The sequence below is a fragment of the Panthera leo genome, chromosome D1, assembly GCF_018350215.1.
Source record: "Panthera leo isolate Ple1 chromosome D1, P.leo_Ple1_pat1.1, whole genome shotgun sequence".
NCBI classification, from domain to species: domain Eukaryota; kingdom Metazoa; phylum Chordata; class Mammalia; order Carnivora; family Felidae; genus Panthera; species Panthera leo.
Window position 1 is genome coordinate 62,600,685 of NC_056688.1, and position 22,153 is coordinate 62,622,837.

The 22,153-nt window shown below is 42.0% G+C and overlaps 2 protein-coding genes across 2 annotated transcripts; both read left to right on the forward strand.

Annotated features, from left to right (window-relative positions):
- Positions 1 to 13,302: 13,302 nt before the first annotated feature.
- On the forward strand, positions 13,303 to 14,268 carry LOC122200771 (olfactory receptor 688-like). Its single transcript, XM_042906500.1, has one exon. The coding sequence runs from the start codon at positions 13,303 to 13,305 to the stop codon at positions 14,266 to 14,268; it is 966 nt and encodes a 321-aa protein (XP_042762434.1).
- A 2,257-nt stretch (positions 14,269 to 16,525) lies between these two features.
- On the forward strand, positions 16,526 to 21,601 carry LOC122199513 (the record flags this gene model as incomplete). Its single annotated transcript, XM_042904633.1, is given in 1 exon segment — positions 16,526 to 21,601. A coding segment is annotated over 1 exon segment (5,076 nt), but the record flags the coding sequence as incomplete, so codon positions are not given.
- Between the last annotated feature and the right edge of the window lie 552 nt (positions 21,602 to 22,153).

The window sequence follows — 22,153 nt, forward strand, 5'->3', positions numbered from 1 at the left end:
CTCCAGCTTTAGAAGTCCACTAAGGTGTGAAGAAAGGATAGAGCTTTTAGCTGTCGATAGACCTGGGTTGTGATGTGCCTTTATCTCTCACTAGGAAAAAAGTAGCCAATAAAATCATGAAAACTGTCAGTCTCACAGATCAAAATATACATATGAAAATCACCATGAAATTTCCTTTTACTATAAAATAAGTAAGAATAGAAAAGTGAAATGTTGCTGACCACTGATGCAATTCTGAGATTGATACTCATACACAGCTGGTAGGACTGTAAATTGGCCCAAATGTACCAAAAAGCAATTTGACAAAATTTACTGGAGTGTTTGTAAATGTTAATATTCTTTCATCTAGTAATTCTATTTTTAGAAAAATATCTAAAAGAAATAGTCTAAATTGGGGCACCTGGGTTGCTCAGTCAGTTGAGCATCCAACTGTTGATTTCGCCTCAGGTCATGATCCCAGGGTCATTGAATCGAGCCTTGCATCAGGCTCTGCACTGCGCATGGAGCCTGCTTGAGATTCTTTCTCTCTCTCCCTCTGCCCCTCTCCCCATCTCATGCTCTCTCACTCTGTCTCTTTATCCAAAATAAATTAAAAAATAGTCTAAATGTAAGCAAAAATGTATTCATAAAAAAGTTATTGTTAATAGTAGTAAAAAATGAAGACTTTAAAACTGTTTATGTGAATTTACTCTAACTTGTACATAATTGTTTTTCATGTCATTTTCATAATAAGAAAAAGAAAATAAATGTTTATTCTAAAAAGACAGAGAAGGGGCGCCTGGGTGGCTTAGTCGGTAAGTGTCTGACTTCAGCTCAGGTCACGATCTCGCGGTCTGTGAGTTCGAGCCCCGCGACGGGCTCCGGGCTGATGGCTCGGAGCCTGGAGCCTGCTTCCGATTCTGTGTCTCCCTCTCTCTCTGCCCTCCCCCGTTCATGCTCTGTCTCTCTCTGTCTCAAAAATAAATAAACATTTAAAAAAATTTTTTTAATAAAAAAATAATAAAATAAATAAAAAGACAGAGAAAAGTTTCGTTTTTGTAGCAGAGAATTTCAATAATAATAATTAATTAATTAATGGTTAACAAGTGCTAAGTACTTCTCATAAGCCAGAAAACACACACACAATCTGATTTAATACTCACAATAACCCTGTGAGGTGCATACGGTATTATTCCTAACGTATAGCTAAGGGATCTAGGGCCCTGGAGGTTACAGAGCATGCCCCATCAGCACAATTTTCAAGTGGGGGAGCTGGGATTCTACTCCTTGCAAGTGTGATCGCACAACTTTTGCAGTCTTCTCCCTCTTACTCTTGCTCTGTTCCAGAATTTCTATATGACTCTGAGCAACTTATGAAATCTCCCTCTGCTTCAATTCTTCAAGTTAAAAGTAGTGACAATCAGAGCATTTTGCTGAACTAAGTCACAGCATACCATGCGAAGCAAAAGAGATAATAAAGAAAACAGGCTTTGAGATGTGATATGCACATGTAAAAACTGATCTAATTATGTGGTAAAACCTTCTTCTAGGAAAGAAAGAAAGAAAATTGTCCTAGAAAATACCTTAGAAAAGTAGCTCCAAATAACCAATTAATTAAATCTAAATGAAATTTTACCGATTGCACATCTAACAGATATGCATACTTTTGAGTACAAGAATGTTGATCCATGTTCATTTTTTACCTTCTCCAAGCCTAGTACAGAACTTTGCACACAATGCACACTTAATACTTGATTCATGATGTGATTGATCAGTAGTATAACATGGTCTCCCGAACTATGTATCAAATATACCAGAGCATGGTACGAAGAATGACTTCAGAAAGTTTTCATGAGTCCACTTTGGAGAACAAGCTCTCAGAAGACAGCCCAGGACTGAAGCAACACCATGAGCTCATCCCACCAGGGAAGTGACTGCTGGGCAGCAGAGCAGACCTGCAGGAAGTTAACCCATAATGTGGGACCATCCTAAGAGTAATGCTTGGAAACTCACCCAAGAACAGGGACTATAAACTTTCTCCAAAAGCAGCTGTTACTTCACCCTTGACGGACAATGACCATTGATTTAGATTGAGGCAATCCTCCAATAAGAAAAGGTATGGGAGAGACAGTTATAGAATAGGGCTTGAACTTAACCCAACATCCACTGTTTCTAGTCCAAAGGAGCAGGATAATAACAACATCTAACCTTCAAGAGTTTTGTACAGTTTGCAGAACACTTTCCCACAGTGGATCAACTAATTTCATGCAGTCTTCATAGCAGCCTTCTTAGTTAGGAAGCATTACTGCTTTAGTACTGCATTAGTACTTTTTCACAAAGAAATAGGCGCTCAGGTTGAATGATTATACAAGTTCATCAGCTGGTAAATAGCAATATTGGCCATCCTAAAATCTAGCTCTAAACTTTCATTCACGTATATTTTAATTTATTCGTTCATTCAAAACACACAGCATGAGTCTATATGTAGGAGCCCAAAGTGTAGACCACTCTCAACAGCTCTGTGGGGATGTGTCTCTCAGTCCTTTTGAAAATATGTAAACATCTAACATCCAACCTGGAGTTTCAGCAAAAACTCTGACACAACAGAAAGATAAGAGCAGTTAATTATTCTCTCCACTCTATGTGCCATGAGTATAAAAAGGGATGTGCTTTCTGTTTTATCTTTATAAATTCTTCCTCTTTGCCATGTGTGTTATATTTACTCATTTGCTTTGCCTTATATGATTTTAATACCATCACACTATTTTATTTTCAATTGCCTATTGTCTTTTCTAGCACATTTATTTTCACATCTGGTTTATAATTTAATTTGGATCTGTCTTTTCAAAACAACATTAGCTGTGTCTCCATTATTGTACAAATCAAAACCACAATGAGATATCACTTCACACCCACTAGGATGTTATAATTAAAAATACAGATGGTAAGTGTCGGTGAAGTTATGGAGAAAAATACTGCTGGTGGGGATACAAGCTGGTGCAGCCATTTTAGAAAACACTCTGGCAGCTCTTTGAGTGATTGTACCACATTACCCAGCAATTTTCCTCTTAGGTAAATACCCAACAGAACTGAAAACAGGTACAAAAATTTGTACCTGAACGTTTATAGCAACATTAGTCATAATTGCCAAAAAATAAAAATAACATAAAGGTACATGAAGTGATGAATGCAGTATAAAAAAAAAAAAAAAGAAAAGAAAATGTGGTGTACCCATAGAATGGAAAATTATCCAGCCAGAAAAAGAAAAGAAGTACTGGTAGATGCTACAACATGGGTGAACCTTGAAAACATTAGGCTAGATGAAAAAAAGTCAGACAGAAAAAGACACATATTATATGATTCCGTTTGTAATAAATATCTAAAATAGGCGAATCTATAGACAGAAAGCAGATAAGTGATTACCATGGACTAAAGGAACAGGAAAATGGGAAACAACTGTTTACAAAAGGGTTTCTTTTGAGAATGGTGAAAATTTCTGTAATTAGAAGTAGTAATTGCAATACAATAGTATTGTGACTGTACTGGAAGCCAATGAATTATATACTTTAAAATGGTTTAAATACTGAATCTTATTTGAATTTCACCTCACCTAAAGACAAACAAAAAAAAAAACCTTTCTTCTTACGATGTCTCTCCAGTGCCCTCTACTGCCAAAGTTTGGCATCATTACAGTGGACAAAGGCATATTATTTAAAGAACACTGATCCATTTTCACAGAGCTGGCCAAAAAGAATGGTTTGTAACTTCATCACAATAAACTGATTAACAGCATAGTTCATACCTTTGACTACTCATCTTCCACATGCACCATTTTACACACCTTTGAACTCCCATACAACAAGAAAACAATTTAATACTTCTATTTTAAAAGATACAACTATTCCACATATAAAGAAGTTCTCACCTTTTCCCCAAAGTAACAAGATGCACAATCCCGAGAGTCATTGTATACACTGCTGGATATAATACCATATTCTTCAAATTCAGTCAGAGTCCAATCAAATATTCTGTTACCTAAACACTAAACTGTAAAGTTAACTTCCAATAACTTGTACATAAAAAAGAGAAGGGTTCACATGCAAAAATAAAAGTTTGCATATGAAAAGCAAACAAAAAATATTTAAAGTTACTACAGTTCTAATTACTATAACTGTTCACAGCAACAGTTGTAGCCTCGGCCACAGCAACTTCTTACTCAACACGTCTCCAGAGGCAAAGGAAACAAAAGCAACAATGGACAATTGCGACCTCATCAAAATAAAAATCTTCTGCACAGCAAAGGAAACAATCAGCAAAACTAAAAGGCAACGGACAGAATGGGAGAAGATATTTACAAATGACATAACAGATATAGGGTTAGTATCCAAAATCTATAAAGAACTTATCAAACTCAACACCCAAAAACAACTAATCCAGTGAAGAAATGGCCAAGAGACATGAATAGACACTTTCCAAAGACATCAGATGACTGACAGACACATGAAAAAATGTTCAACATCACTCCTCATCAGGGAAATACAAATCAAAACCACAATGAGATACCACCTCACACCTGTCAATTGAATGGCTAACATTAACAACTCAGGCAATAACAGATGTTGGTGAGGATGCAAAGAAAGAGGATCTCTTTTGCACTGCTGGTGGGAATGCAAACTGGTACAGTCACTCTGGGAAACAGTATGGAGGGTCCTTAAAAAACTAAAAATAGAACTACCCTACAACCCAGCAATTGCACTACTAGATATTTATCCAAGGGATACAGGTGTGCTGTTTCGAAGCGGCACATGCACCCCAACGTTTATAGCAGCACTGTCAACAATAGCCAAAGTATGGAAAGAGCCCAAATGTCCATCAATGGATGAATGAATAAAGAAGATGTGGTATATATATATATATATATATATAATGGAGTACTACTCAGCAAACAAAAAGAATGAAATTTTGCCATTTGCAACTACATGGATGGAACTAGAGGTTGTTACATTAAGCAAAATTAGTCAGAGAAAGACAAATATCATATGACTTCACTCATATGAGGACTTTAAGACACAGAACAGATAAACACAAGGGAAGGGAAGCAAAAATACAATAAAAACAGGGAGGGGGGCAAAACACAAGAGATTCCTAAATATGGAAAACAAACAGGGTTACTCGAGGGGTTGTGGCAGGGGGATAGGCTAAATGGGTAAGGGGAATGAAGGAATCTGAATCTACTCCTGAAATCATTGTTGCACTATATGCTAACTTGGATGTTAAATTAATAAATTAATTAATTAATTAATTAAAGATTCTCTCTCTCTCTCTGCCCTTCTCCCCCACTTGCGCGCTCTCTCTCTCTCTCTCTCTCTCTCTCTTTAGCTATCTAAAATAAAAAAAATAAAAAATTTAAAAACTCATCTCCTTGTTGGATGCTAGGCCAATTCTAAGTTCACAAAAGGGTTTTGCTAATGAGTCTTAATATGCCCCCTTTGCATTCTCTTTTTCCACGTTCATAGTGTTTCATAATTTTGGATGCCACACTGAGATTCCTCTTATTATTCTGCCATCAAAGATCCATTCAGGCCATATTGGCAATTCATTGTCTATGATGGAAAATAAGAATAGTTCCATCCCATTATACTGTCATTATTATTTAGTTTCTCTGATGCTGTGAAGAAACCCACTGAGCAGACTTACCTTCCTTTGGGCAAGTTCATTGGTGAAAATTATCAGACAACAATCTTTCCCAGAGCAACTGATATTCTATTAGTGAAGGTTATTTTACATATTTGTAGATTTTCTGAAATACCTTGTGATTTCAGTATAGAGATTTAATGCTGTGAAATGCTTATCAATGTTGTTCCTTTGAAAATCTACGCCATTTCTCGCCATAGCATTTCCCACAAGGTCCTGAACAACACATTGTTATTCCCAAGTCCTTCTTGGTTGTGACATCAAATTTTTTATCAGTATATAAATTTATTGTTAGCAAAGTTAAGAACATAAATAATTGCTGTTCTACCAGAACTGTTACTTCTCTTGCTTATTTAAATCAAGAAGCAAAGAAGCAAATTTCCCTAATGTTCTGATAAATCTGTGACTTTCTTTGGCTACAGCTTGACAATAATAATTTATGACTCAGTATATCTTAATTTTAGCAAGCTAAACCTCACTTTGCAACATATTACAAAACCCAAACACAATAATATTCTATTAAACAAAATTGCAGAAATATTAGGTATCTTTGGTTGTAGCAAAAAAAAAAAAAAAAAAGAATTTCACACATTGATCAAAATATTGATTCTATTCCAAAACTGGACAGCAACATGCCAAAGAATGAATCTGGACCACCTTTTTACACCATACACAAAAATAAATTCAAATGGTTTAAAAACCTAAATTTGAGACCTGAAACCATAAAAGTCCTATAAAAGAACACAGGCACTAACTTCTTTGACATAGGTCATAGCAACTTCTTTTTAGATAGATCTCCTGAGGCAAGGAGAAGAAACAAAAGCAAAAATAAACTTTTGAGACTACTCAAAGATGCTTTCTGCACAGCAAAGGAAACTACCGACAAAACTAAAAGGCAACCAACAGAATGGAAGAAGATATTTTCAAATGAAATATTCAATAAAGGATTAGTACCCGAAATATATTTAAAAAAAAACTTACAAAACTCAACACCCCCCCCCAAAAAAATCCAATTTTAAAAAGGGCAGATGGCACGAACAGACATTTCTCCAAAGACATACAGATGGCCAACAGACACATGAAAAGATGCTCAACATCAGTCATCATCAGGGAAATACAAATCAAAACTACAATGAAATATCACCTCACTTTGGCTAGAATGGCTAAAATCAAAACACAAGAAACAACAGGTGTTGGTGAGGATGCAGAGACAGGGGAACCCTCTTCAACTGTTGGTAGAAGTGAAAACTGGTGCAGCCACTTTGGAAAATAGTACGGAGGTTCCTCAAAAAGTTAAAAATAGAACTACCATACAATCTATCAATTTCACTACTAGCTATTTATCCAAAGAATATAAGAACACTAATTCAAAGGGATACATACTATGCTTATAGCAGCACTATCAACAATAGCCAAATTATGGAAAGAACCCAAATGTCCACAGACTGATGAACTGATATAGAAGATGTGGTGTATATATATAATATGGAATATTATTCAGCCATAAAAAATGAAATCTTGCCATTTGCAATGACATGGATAGAGCTAAAGAGTATAATGCTAAGCAAAGTAAGTCAGCTGAGAAAGATAAATACCATAGAATTTCACTCATGTGGAATTTAAGAAACAAAAGAAACAATAAAGGGGAAAAATAAGAAAGGGAAGGAGGGCGGGAGAGATAGAGAGAGAGAAATCAAGAAACAGACTCTTAATTACTGAGAATAAACTGATAACTACCAGAGCGGGGGGCGGGGAGGGGTGTGCTGGGGATGGGTTAAATAGGTAATGGGGATTAAGGAGTGTACTTATCTTGATGAACACAAGGCAATGTATGGAAGTATTGAATGACTATATTGTACACCTGAAATTAATATAACACTGTATGTTAACTAACTGGAATTAAAATAAAAATCTAAAAAAATATATATTGATTCCATTCCATTGCAATTTTACTGTGCTTCTAGTAATTTTTGACTATTAGAATCTGACAGTCTTTAAGTAACAAAGAAGTAAATGGGTGTTTCTAAAGCTAATTTAGGAAAATTAAGATAAAATTAGTTTTATTTAATGATAGTATATGTAGATAGAATACAGAAAAGAGTAAAATGTCACTGCATATGAACAAAAGCATCACACTTTGAAATTCCTCTAGACTGCTTCTTTATTCACTCTTCTCAATATTCATTCATTTATTTGACAAATATTCATAAAATACCTACTATGTGCCAGGAATTGGTGTAGGTGCTGGGGATAGAGCAATGAACAAAAATTATAAAAAGCATGCTTTGGGGGAGCTTACATTTTAATGTGAAAAAGAAAAGAAAAACAAATGACGTCATAATATGACATGTAATATCGGGCATACAGATCGATAAAATAGAGAATTATAGGGTCAGGGACTGCTATTTTAGGTAAGATGATCAGAGGATGCATCTCTCATTAAGGAACATTTGATCTGAATACAAATTCAATAGCATTCTTTCATCCAATTTAATTAACACTAAAATTTTGATGTCATGAAAGACAAGAGAGGCAAGTGGTCTTAGGAAAAGGAACTGATCAACACAGACAAATACCAGGAAGTGTTCAGGTAAGATTACATCTTTTTTTAAATATATATTTTTAAAGTTTATTTATTTTTGAAGGAGAAAGAGAGAGAGAGCATGAGCAAGGGAGGGGTGGTGGGGGGAGAGAATCCCAAGCAGCCTCCACACTGTCAGTGCAGAGCCCAACACAGAGCTCAATCCCATAAACCATGAGATCATGACCTGAGCCAAAATCAAGAGTCAGATGCTTAACTAACTGAGCCAGTCAGGCACCCCCCAGGTAAGATTACTTCTAAAAAATATCCAATATTTTTGGCAATTGAGATCATTAGAAAGAGCAATGTCTATTTGATGTTGAAACAAAGGTAAAATTGCAGTGAGACAAGAAATCTTTAAGAGGCAAGGATAAGAAAGCAACATAAAAGAGGTTACTTCCAATATTTGTGATGCAGGAAATAGATAGAGGCAATCTCTGGAAAAGATATGGAGTGAAGACATATTTTGAGATAGGGAGATTTCAAAACCTTCCCACAATGAGAGACACTATTCATCAGACAAAACTGAATTACTCTGTGAGGATCCTGGAGTGAAAAGCCGTCCATCTGGTGGGCTGCCCTGGGACTAGAGTTGAATGGACCCAACATTATGTGACTAACCACTAAGAGTACTTGGGTTGTATTCCCATTGCAATGTCAAAAAAAAAAAAAAAAAAAAAAAAAAAAAAAGACCCTGGAGGATGCTTGCTATAAAGTAGGGAGGGCCTAAAGAGTACCACACCAGGATCAGGCATCTCACCGATCTAATTTATACAAAAACCACAGACTCCAGGAGTGGCAAGCAACGACAGGAATTTGTTCTGAACAACAAAAGGCTGAACGCAGACAGCTGAAGCTCAGAGAGCAGAAGCATCCATAGAAGGCATTGCAGCCTGAGAGCCTCTTCAAAGACCTTCCTGAAGTAGTACATAAACCAGTCAATGACCTGCATCCTGAGAGGTGAGGGGATGGATGTTTTCCAACTTCCTGCAGTTCTATCCTCCTCTCTGAATTTGATTAATAAATATATACCTTATCCTTGCCTTCTATGGCTTTCCATATTTGATTCTTCACCTCTACTACCTCCCTTCTCTCAGTCTTCTCACTTTTGTAGAAACCAAGTTCTGTGATTAGGAAACAGCAGAGAAATGAGGCTGAGTTCCAAGACTGTTAGTAAGTCAATGATAAACCAAGGAGTCTAGAATAATAAATTCTATATCTAAGATTCCTAGAACAAAACACTAAACGATCATACTTAATTTACTTAATTTAATCATACTTAATTTACTTAATCATACTTAATTTACTTAATTAATCATACTTAATTTACATTGATCATGAATTTCCAACCATTTCACTGAGATATGAAACAAAGATTAATATATATTTATATTTGTAAAGAGAGAAAATAGCATTGTTTGCAAGCAATTTTTAAGTTATTTGTTGTGCTTCTTTTTTCTTTAAGATTTTTTAAAGTTGATTTATTTATTTTGAGAGATAGAGAGACACAGTGTGAGCAGAGAAGGGCAGAGAGAGAGGGAGAGAATCCCAAGCAGGCTCAGCACTGTCAATACAGAGCCCAGTATGGGACTCAAACTCACAACCATGAGGTCATCACCTGAGCTGAAATCAAGAAGTGGATGTTTAACTGACTGAGCCACCCAGGCACCCCTTCAAGATTTTATTTTTAAGTAATCTCTACACTCAATATGCAGCTTGAATTTACAAACCCGATACCAAGAGTTGCATGCTTTACCACCAAAGCCAGCCAGACACCCCTGCAAGCAACTTTTTGTTCTACTTAGAAAATCAGAAAAAGAGAATCAGTGGTAAAATTTAAAAATGTATAATAGTTTAGCAAATGATGATACACAAGACAGAAATGACAAAACAAATAAAATTGCAATTTATAAAATAATAAACCCAAAATGTTTAGTTTACCAGCAGCCATTAATTTGTTGAGGTAATAGAAGAAAAAAAAACTCACAAAATGTGTAAAACTAGTACAAGTTTAGCAAACTGAATGAATGCAAAAGGAAATAACAAAAATCAATATAATAACACTAAGAAAGATAAATATTTGTTCAGAATATCTCAAAATACTAATAATCATAAGAACAGTGCAGAAATAAAATATTTTAATAACCATGTTTTAAAGATTTAAAGATATGAAAGATAAACAAAGGCAGAGAGAATCCACATTTGCTGAATGTAAGAACTTGATAGTATGTCAACTTTTGGCTTTTCAAAATTAAGCCACAAATTTAACATGATCCCAACCAAAATTGTTATTTTAGAAACCAATGCAGGAATTCTAAGTTTAATCTGGAAAATAAGCACATAAAAAGGCCTTTAAATTTTAAGAGAATAAATAATAAGGGAATATATTTCTCTTCTGTATTAAATTTATTATAAAACTAAAATTTTTAACTCAGTTTGATATTGGCACAAAATTAATCAGAAAAAAATTAAAAAATATGAGTGCCCAGATACAATTTATACATACAAAACTTTCTATGCAACAAAAGAGGCATAATAATCACTTGTCAAGGGATGTAGAAGCCATTGTTTAATTATGCAAAATCACTTTATTTACATACCTCTCATTAACAGCAAAATTAATTCCATGTAAATAAGTTGCATCACAAAACTAGAAGGGGGGGTGCCTGGGTGGCTCAGTCGGTTAAGCGTCAGACATTGGCTGAGGTCATGATCTCACAGTTTGTGAGTTTGAATCCCGCATCGGGCTCTGTGCTGACAGCTCAGAGCCTGGAGTCTGTGGAGCCTGGAGCCTGCTTCGGATTCTGTGTCTCCTTCCATCTCTGCCCCTCCCCCACTTGTGCTCTGTCTCTCTCTGTCTCTGAAAAATAAATAAATGTAAAAAAAAAAAAAAAAAAAACAACCCAGAAGGTCAAGCATTAAAAATTAAAAGTCATAGGGAAGTGAATCTTGGCCAAAATTTTGAGTAAAGAATGGTTTTCTGTAACTGTGTTTTGATTGAATAATTGAATGTTTTGAGAACTTGATAGAAGCCAAACAGATCTCCTCAGAATAATGTAAAAGTTTTTCCACATAAATTTAAAAAATTCACAGATTCCTATGGAGACCACCCATAAATTCTTATTAAAAGAGGGAGAATCTTATGCAGGCTCTACACTCAGCACGGAGCCTGCAGCAGGGCTGGATTCCATGACCCTAGGATCATGACCTAGCTGAAATCAAGAGTTGAGGGGAACCTGGGTGGCTCAGTCTGTTGAGTGTCTGACTCCTGGGATCGTGGGATCCAGCCCCACATTGGGCTCCATGCTCAGCATGGAGTCTGCTTAATATTCTCTCTCTCCCTCTGCTCCTTTCCCCTACTCATGCTCTCTTTTTCTCTCTAAAATAAATTAAAAACTTTTTTAAAAGATTTTCTTTCAGTGAAGAAAAATGCTGAAAATTAAATATTCTAAAATGTTAAAAACCATTACCTTTGTTTGTTGGGATTTTGATTTATGATTATTTTTCTCAACTTTTTTTTGTTTTCTAAAAGTGCTATGGTTTTATTTTTTCTTATTTGTCTATATCAATTTCATGGTACCAAATGTTTATTATAATTATAAATGGCATAGCCATTCATTCTTCACACAGGTGGTTAGGGCTGGAACCTTGATCTTATACTTAATGCCATCAAACACAGCACAGATACAGATTTGGAAGGGAAATATTGATACCTAAATATTTAACAAGGCAAGGTGTTATTCATAAATAAAGGTAAAAAAAGAAAAAGAATTCTCAGGTATTGTCAGGTATTGAAGGCTTCTGAAACCATAATGCCTGTACACATTTTGATACAAACTCTGAGAGATAGTCCACACAATCAAGAGTGAACAAAATTGAGAATGAGAGAATGAGGTGGACTGAGTATCAAAAATGAGCTGTGAACTTACCCAAATCAGACAGTCTAAACTGTGTCATAAATGCCTGCTGCTTTAAACCTATACCATACAAAAATCTGGAAGTGGTGGGAAGTATGGTGGTAATTTTGTCTCCTTAGATCATCTATTAATAAAATTGATGATTTTAAAATATAGCTTTATATATGCCTTTAACATCACTTTCATAATCAGAGGAGGAAACAAGTGATATTCCTACATAGTACTGACCTTTTAGCTATGACTTCATGCCAGAGATTAAAATTTTGCTGAAACTTTCTCACTTATTAGTGTTTTCAATATATAGGACTCTTACCTAGTGAAATCATTCAACCTCTATATCCCTATATGTAAATAACAACCCCTGTCTGGGGAAGGTCAAATGACACGATTTTTGTCAAAACTTATTTGTCAACTACAGGCACTGTTTAAAATAAAAACATGGTCAGCATTCTCCCTGTGGCTGCCTGGTCTCCTCCTGAATATCCCCAACAATGGAGAAAACAGCTCTGCCCTCTAACTTTGGGATCTTTATAATGTACTAGTCTTCTGGTTTGTGTCTGTATTCCCTGACGCATGAAAAAATCTATCCAGAATTTCCAGAAAACAAAGCCGGTAAATCTTCACTTTTATTCTGCTAAAATCATTTTCTTAGAATCTATTTTGGCTCTTCCACTGTTCTATCTATCTATATCTATCTATCTATATGTCTATCTATACAATTTGGGTGTCACTATATATATATATTTATTTTTGAAGGAGAGAGAGAGACAGAGTGTGAGCAAGGGAAGAGCAGACAGAGAAGAGAGGGAGACACACAATCTAAGGCAGGCTCTAGGCTGCAAGCTGTCAGCACAGAGACCAACACGTGGCTTGAACTCACAAACTGCACGATCATGACCTGAGCTGAAATCTGACGCTTAACTGACTGAGCCACTCAGGCACTCCTCTTCTGCTGTTCTTATCTGAACTTTTTCCAAGGGTCCAAGTGGGTTTAGGATACATTATGTTAAAAAGGACTTAACTGAATCTTCTACCTCTACACAAACTTTGAGCCTCAGCTGAGCTTACTACTGCCTATTCTTATTTTCTCTTAATCCATAGGCAGATGCTGAGAAGAAGACATCCCATGATATGGATACCACCCTGAGTATAACCAATAGCTCAAGGCTTCAAGTGTCTGAGTTCAACCTGGTGGGGCTCCCAGGCATTCATGAGTGGCAGCACTGGCTCTCCCTGCCCCTGGCTCTGCTCTACATCTTAGCTCTCATTGCCAACATCTTCATCTTGATCACCATCCAACATGAGCCTTCCCTGCACCAACCCATGTATCAGCTCCTTGGCATCTTGGCTATCGTGGACATTGGCCTGGCTACCACCATCATGCCCAAGATCCTGGCCATTCTCTGGTTTGATGCCAAGGCCATCAGCCTCCACGAGTGCTTTGCTCAGATCTATGCTATCCATACTTTCATGGGCATGGAGTCAGGCATCTTCCTCTGCATGGCTGTGGATAGATATGTAGCCATTTGCTACCCCCTTCAGTACTCCTCCATAGTCAATGAGGCTTCTGTGATCAAAGCCACCCTGTCCATGGTGCTGAGGAATGGCCTGTTGACCATCCCATTGCCTGTACTGGCTGCTCAGCGACACTACTGCTCCAGAAATGAAATTGACCACTGTCTGTGCTCTAATTTGGGGGTCACTAGTCTGGCCTGTGATGACGCCACTATTAACAGAGTATACCAGTTGGCCTTGGCATGGGTTACACTTGGGGGTGACATGGGTCTGGTCTTTGCTTCCTATGCTTTGATTGTTCGCTCAGTGCTGAGGCTGAACTCCGCTGAAGCAACATCCAAGGCCCTGAGTACCTGCAGCTCCCATCTCATCCTCATTGTCTTCTTCTACACAGCCGTTATTGTGCTGTCTGTCACCCACCTGGCAGGAAGAAAGGTCCCCTTCATCCCTGTTCTCTTCAACGTGCTGCATAATGTTATGCCCCCAGCCTTTAACCCCATGGTGTATGCCCTCCGGACCCAGGAGCTGAGAGTGGGCTTCCAGAGGGTGCTTGGTTTGGGTGAGAATGTGTCCAGGAAGTGAGCCAACTTTTGATGGCAGAATTTTACAACTGGTATTACAGAAAGAGCACAGGCTTTGGAGCACAACAGCCCTGGGTTAAAATTCCATGTCTCCCAGTTGCTAGCAATATCGAATCAAATTAACTCACCTGTTTTGTAAAGTGTATACTATGTGCCAGGCGCTGTTCTAAGCATTTCTCAAATATTAACTCATAGAATTGCACAACAACCCTATGAAACACGTACAACTATCATTTACACTTTCTGCAGGTGAGGCAAGAAAGTTGAGACACTTGGCCAAGGTCAAATGGGAAGGAAGTTGCAGAGTGAGGTTAGAACCTAAGCATTCAGGCTCCAGAGTCTGTGTTCTTAACCCTTACCTTTTTCTCTCTATTCAACCTTGCTACTAACTTTTAAAAACATAAATTAAGATGACAATAAAAAGGAATGATCTCCAAGTGAAATTATAAATCTCCTGTCTTTTAATAAAACAATATTCCATTTAAAAGGTGGCAGCAATTTTCCTGTCCAATAGTAAACACAGCACATTTTAAATCCTCTATAGTCACTCTATAGGATCCCTATCAGTTATAAGAATGTAGGTCAAGTTGGGACACTTGGGTGGCTCAGTCAGTTAAGTGTCTGACTTCAGCTCAGGTCATGATCTTGTGGTCTGTGAATTCAAGCCCCATGTCTGGCTCTGTGCTGACAGCTCAGAGTCTGGCGCCTGCTTCAGATTCTGTGTCTCCCTCTCTCTATTCCCTCCCCTGCTCATGCTCTGTCTCTCTCTCAAAAATGAATAAACATTAAAAAAAAAAAAGTTGGCAGCAGGGGTGCCTGGGTGGCTCAGTCGGTTAAGCATCCAACTTCAGCTCAGGTCATGATCTCGCGGTTTGTGGGTTTGAGCCCCACGTTGGGCTCTGTGCTGACAGCTCAGAGTCTGGAGGCTGCTTCAGATTCTGTTTCCCTCTCTCTCTGCCCCTCCCCTGCTCATGCTCTGTCTCTCTCTATCTCTCTCTCTCTCAAAAATAAACATTTGAAAAATATATAAAATTGGCAGCAGTTTTCCTGTCTAATGGAAAATACAGCACATTTTAAGTGTTCTAGAAAGTGTCACTCTAAAGGACTCTGTTAGTTATCTAAGTCAAGTATTTGACAGGAATTATTTTGTCACTTTACAAACTCTTTGACAACTCTTTTTTGTTTGTTTGCTTAAGTTTATTTATTTATTTTGAGAGAGAGAGAGGAGAGACAGAGTGAGTGTGTGAGTGGGGGAGGGGCAGAGAGAGAGAGAGAGAATCCCTAGCAGGTTCTGTGCTCTCAACACAGGTGGACACAGGGCTTAAACCCATGAACCATGAGATCATGACCTGAGCCAAAATCAAGGGTCAGATGCTCAACTGACTGGGGCACGTGGGTGGTGCCAGTCTTTAACAACTCTTTAACAACTCTTTAACAACTAATTCTTTAACAACTCTTGAGTTGAAAGGGCGGGCCTATGCCGGCCGACTCCATCTTGTTCTGTGTCCTTCACCTTGACCACACCTCCTCCCCTTGAGTAACCCCCCCCCTCACCTGTCTAACAGGACTCGGACCCTTCCCCAGCCAATCGGCTGAGGCCACAGCCGTTACCTCACCAACTGCCCCTGGGCCCCAATAAAACCTTTGTCCTTTTGAAACTCGCTCTCTCTCCCTGGTATCTCACCGCTGCGTCGGTGCAGGTAGGGGATTGAGCTCGAGCTAGCTCGAATAAAGGTTCTTTTGCTTTTGCATCGGACTCGGCTCCCTAGTGGTCTTTGGGGATCACGAATTCTGGGCATAACATTTGGGGGCTCGGCCCGGGATCCCCAAGACCCCTGAGGGACCCCCGACCCGGAGAGCCTGACTGGCCACGGTTAGTGTCTGTTTGTTTGTTCTGTCTTTTCTGTGTGAGCTCACTTCTGGAGTTCTGGTAGTGCCCGACGCGGTCTAAGTGGACGCACTGGAGGACCACGGGCCGGGAGTTTCGGAAGACGTTAAGATTCTCCCTTCTGGAGGGACGTGGAATCCCCTCAAAGGTCTGAGACGAGGCGGGTCGCTCCCGCTGGTCGGTGTGAGGCCGTCGTCTTTGGAGGGACGTGGAATCCCCTCATCGGTTTTGGAGGGACGTGGAATCCCCTCAAATGTCTAAGCTAGCTTTCAGTGTTGCTTCCATGGAGTTGGAAGATTTTCTAGGGGCCCTCTGTTTGTCTGTTTTTGTGTTTCTCTGTTTTGTTCTGTGGACTTACTGGACGGACGTTATGGGACAGACTCAGACTACTCCTCTAAGTATTATGATTGATCACTTTAAGGATGTGAGGGGAAGAGCTAACAACCTCAGTGTGGAAGTCCGAAAGGGTCGGTGGCAGTTTTTTTGTTCTAGCGAGTGGCCAACTTTCAATGTCGGATGGCCACCAGAGGGGACCTTCGACCTCCCTACCATCCACCGAGTCAGGAGTATCATCTCTCAGCCTAAGACGGGCCATCTTGATCAGCTCCCTTACATTATCACTTGGCAGGACCTTGTGGAAGACCCACCCTCTTGGCTTAAACCCTTCCTAGCCCCGCTCCCTCCGGAGCCAAAACCCATTCTTGCTTTGCAGGGGACAAAGAAGAAGAAAAGTCTTATCCAGCCTTCAGCACCCCTCTACCCTGTCTTACAGGGGGGTACTGAAGAAGAATTAATTTTTCCTCCCTCGTATAACCCCTCTAGGATGCTGGAAGAACACCATCCTCCCCCTCCGGGGGAGGCAGATGCTGTTCCGAGAGCGGGAGGCGGAAACGCTCCAGTGGGAAGCCCGCCCTTCACCAGACAAAGGGCTCAGAGGGAGCAATCCGCCTCCGCCGCCGACTCCACTATTCTGCCCCTGCGAGCCACCGGACCCCCAGACGCGGAGGGGAACCAGCCCCATCACTATTGGCCTTTCGCCACTAGTGACCTCTACAATTGGAAAGCTCAGAATCCTAAGTTTTCCGAGAAACCGGCAGGGCTTATTGATTTATTAGACTCTGTTCTTTTTACCCATCAGCCCACGTGGGACGATTGCCAGCAGCTTTTGCAGGTCCTGTTCACGACTGAAGAAAGAGAAAGAATCGTCAACGAGGCCCGAAAACTAGTTCCGGGCACAGACGGGAATCCCACCACCAACCAGGCTCAGATAGATGCCTCCTTCCCCTTAACTCGGCCCCAGTGGGATTTCAACACGGCAGAAGGTAAGGAGAGGCTCCGGGTCTACCGCCAGACTCTAATGGGGGGTCTCCGAATGGCTGCTAGAAAGCCAACCAATTTGGCCAAGGTAGGAAATGTACAACAGGGAAAAGATGAATCTCCGGCTGCCTTTTTAGAACGGATCATGGAGGCATTCCGTACCTATACCCCCATGGATCCAGAGGCTCCGGAAAGCAAGGCAGCTGTTATCATGGCCTTTGTAAACCAATCGGCCATAGACATTAGGAGAAAATTACAGAAAATAGATAGACTAGGAGAAAAAAGTCTGCAGGACTTACTGGTGGTAGCCGAAAAGGTATATAATAACCGGGAGCTTCCTGAGGACAAGCAGGCCCGCGCCATGGCGACTGCCAGCAGTAAGCAGACTCGAGACCTGGCCAGAATACTACTAGCTACCACTGCTGACTCCCCTGAGGAACGAGACCGCCATCTCCGGCAGCTGGCAGACGACACAAGAAAAGGTAAAAGAACCACCAAGGGGGGGAAGCAGAGGCTGCAGAAGGATCAGTGCGCATACTGCAAGGAGATAGGGCATTGGGCCCGAGATTGTCTGAAAAGGGCCGGCGGGAAAGGAAGCAAGACTGATCGAGTAAAAGTCCTAGAGCTAGATGAACTAAGTGATTAGGGGAGTCGGGGTTCGGACCCTCTCCCCGAACCCAGGGTAACTCTTAAAGTGGAGGGGACCCCTGTTGACTTCCTTGTCGACACCGGAGCACAACATTCGGTCCTCCGCACCCCACAAGGAAAACTAGCCAGCAAGAAGTCCTGGGTACAAGGGGCAACTGGTATGAGCCAGTATTCATGGACTACCCGAAGAACAGTAGATTTGGGAACGGGCCGGGTATCCCACTCCTTTATGGTAATACCAGAATGCCCCTACCCGCTGTTAGGACGGGACTTACTGACCAAGATTGGAGCTCAGATAACTTTCAGACAAGGGGGGCCTCAGGTCACCGATGGCAAGGGCCACCCCATCCAGGTCCTGACCATGAAACTGGAGGATGAATACCTCCTCCACCAGGAGGCGCTCCCGAGAGAGGATAATATAGACAGATGGCTACAAGAATTCCCCTCGGTTTGGGCAGAGACTGGGGGGGGGATGGGACTAGCCGCTCATAGGACCCCAGTCCTGGTAGAGCTCAAGCCAGGAGAGAGTCCGGTAAGGATCAAACAATACCCCATGTCACAGGAGGCCCGGAAGGGGATCCAGCCACACATCCGGAGACTACGAAGCCTAGGGGTACTAGTTCCTTGCCAGTCTGCCTGGAACACCCCCTTACTGCCGGTCAAAAAGCCTCACACAAATGACTACCGACCGGTACAAGACCTCCGGGAAGTAAATAAGAGGGTCGCGGACATACACCCAACTGTTCCCAATCCATATACTCTCTTGAGCTCCTTGGCGCCCTCCAGGGTCTGGTATACTGTACTAGATTTAAAGGACGCCTTCTTCAGTCTGCCGCTGGCACCCCAGAGCCAACCCCTGTTCGCCTTCGAGTGGCATGATCCGGAGGAGGGCTACAGTGGGCAACTCACCTGGACACGGCTACCTCAGGGATTCAAAAATTCACCCACCATCTTCGACGAGGCACTACACGAGGACCTGGGTGAGTACAGAAGGGAGCACCCTGGCCTCACCCTCCTACAGTACGTAGATGACATCCTGATTGCTGCTGACACGGCCAAAGACTGTGAGCGAGGGACCCAGGACCTGCTGGCTACCCTGGGAGCTTTAGGGTACCGGGCATCCGCGAAGAAGGCTCAGATATGCAGGGAGAGGGTAAGTTACCTGGGATATATCCTGGAGGGCGGACAGCGGCGGTTATCAGATGCCAGAAAAGAAACTGTCCTAAAGATCCCTACTCCCACCTCCCGAAGAGAAGTGAGGGAATTCCTAGGATCAGCCGGCTACTGCCGCCTCTGGGTTCCAGGTTTTGCTGAGATCGCCAGGCCCCTATATGAAGCTACCAAAGAGGGGAAAACATTTAAATGGACTGAAAAAGAAGAAATTGCCTTTAATCAGTTAAAAAAGGCCCTCCTAAGTGCCCCAGCCCTGGGCCTACCAGACATTATGAAACCCTTCCACCTCTTTGTAGACGAACATAAGGGAATAGCAAAAGGGGTTCTAACTCAAGCCTTAGGCCCCTGGAACCGCCCAGTGGCTTACCTGTCTAAGAAACTAGACCCAGTGGCTGCCGGCTGGCCGCCATGCCTAAGAATTATTGCGGCGACAGCACTCCTAGTCAAGGATGCAGACAAACTGACCCTAGGACAGGAGATCTGGATCACAACCCCACACGCCATTGAAGGGGTCCTGAAACAGCCTCCTGATAGATGGATGAGCAATACACGTGTGACTCATTACCAGAGCCTCCTACTCAACCCTCCACGAGTGCGGTTCCACCCCAGTGCAGCCCTCAATCCTGCAACCCTGCTGCCCGACCCTGACCTAGGTGCTCCACTACATGACTGTGCGGGAATCCTGGAACAAGTACATGGATTCCGGATGGACCTGACCGACCAGCCCCTCCCCGATGCCGAGGCTACTTGGTTCACTGATGGCAGCAGCTTTGTGCGAGATGGACACAGGTATGCGGGTGCAGCGGTGGTCACCGAAATGGACACCGTATGGGCGGAGGCTCTACCCTCCGGAACGTCAGCCCAGCGAGCGGAGCTCATAGCCCTCACCAAGGCGCTGATGCTGGGAGCTGGAAAACGGCTTAACATCTACACAGACAGCCGTTATGCATTTGCCACAGCTCATATTCATGGGGCAATTTATCAGGAGAGGGGGTTACTGACGGCAGAAGGACGGACTATAAAAAATAAGCAGGAGATACTTAACCTGCTTACGGCCTTATGGCTTCCTGCCAAGCTAGCCATTATCCACTGCCAAGGGCACCAAAAAGCTGATAACCCAGTAGCTAGAGGTAATCGAAAGGCTGACCAGGCAGCCAAGGCAGTAGCCCTTACTCCAGTCCCCACCATGACCATACAACTACCAGACCCGGGAGACCCAGTTTTACCAGACCAGCCCAAATACTCCCAGGAGGAGTTACAGCGGATCAAGAAACTCCCCATGGCCCAGGAGATAAAGGGATGGTGGTATACACCTAACAAGGAGCTCGTGCTGCCAGACCGGCTCGGAGTCTCAATATTAGAGCACATGCATCGGTCTACTCACATGGGGGCCCGAAAATTAAAAGACTTAATCCGACATGCCGGAATCAAGATTCACCAACAGGACACCAAAATAGAGCAAGTTGTATCTGCCTGCAAGACCTGCCAACTCACCAACGCGAAAGCCACATCAAATAAAAAAGGAACCAGGCTCAGAGGCACCAGACCGGGAGCCCAATGGGAAGTCGACTTCACTGAAGTCAAACCAGGAAAGTATAAATATCTTTTAGTATTTACAGACACCTTCTCTGGCTGGGTGGAGGCATACCCAACCAAGCATGAAACGGCTCAGACGGTGGCTAAGAAGCTACTAGAAGACATCTTACCCAGGTATGGTTTTCCTGCCATGGTAGGATCAGACAATGGACCAGCTTTTATCTCTCAGGTAACACAGGCAGTAGCCAAGGCGGTGGGGGCAAACTGGAAATTACATTGTGCTTATAGGCCCCAGAGCTCAGGACAGGTAGAAAGAATGAATAGAACCCTAAAAGAGACCCTTACCAAATTAACCATGGAGACTGGCGGGGACTGGGTGACTCTCCTACCGTACGCCCTTTACCGGGTTAGAAACACTCCTTACACTCTGGGTTTTACTCCCTACGAGATCATGTTTGGCAGGCTACCCCCTGTTATTCCCAGCCTTCGAGCTGAACTTCTTGCAGAGTTTAAAGATCAAGAACTTTTTCTTTCCTTGAGAGGGCTCCAGAGGGCGCACGAGGATATTTGGCCGCGCCTCCGTGCCATCTACGAGGCTGGCCCGACCCCGACACCTCATCAGTACAAGCCGGGAGACTGGGTCTATGTCAAGAGGCACCACCGAGAGACTCTCGAGCCGCGCTGGAAGGGACCCTACATTGTAGTGCTGACAACCCCCACCGCTCTCAAAGTAGACGGCATCGCGACCTGGGTCCATCACACCCACGTTCAGCCAGCGGACCCCTCCTCGATCTGGAAGGACTTCGTCACGCGATGGGCCATCAGTCGGGACCAACACAACCCGCTCAAGCTCAAGCTCAAGCTACAGCACATTCGACCCACCTAATATTGGTAACTCTGTTAACTCTGCTTGTCATTGCTCATGCTACCGGGAGTCCCCACACCCCCCAAAACATCACCTGGCAGATCATAGATACCAGCTCAGGGACAATACTTAATTAGACCTCCCAGAGCCACCCCAGGGACACATGCTTCCCAGAACTTTGCGTAAACCTCTAAACTCTGTTCCCCTTGTCACCATAAATGCAGCCGGTCCCATGATTGGGTCCCTAAGCTACATGACAAGGGAGGAATGAAAGGGCGGGCCTATGCCGGCCGACTCCATCTTGTTCTGTGTCCTTCACCTTGACCACACCTCCTCCCCTTGAGTAACCCCCCCCCTCACCTGTCTAACAGGACTCGGACCCTTCCCCAGCCAATCGGCTGAGGCCACAGCCGTTACCTCACCAACTGCCCCTGGGCCCCAATAAAACCTTTGTCCTTT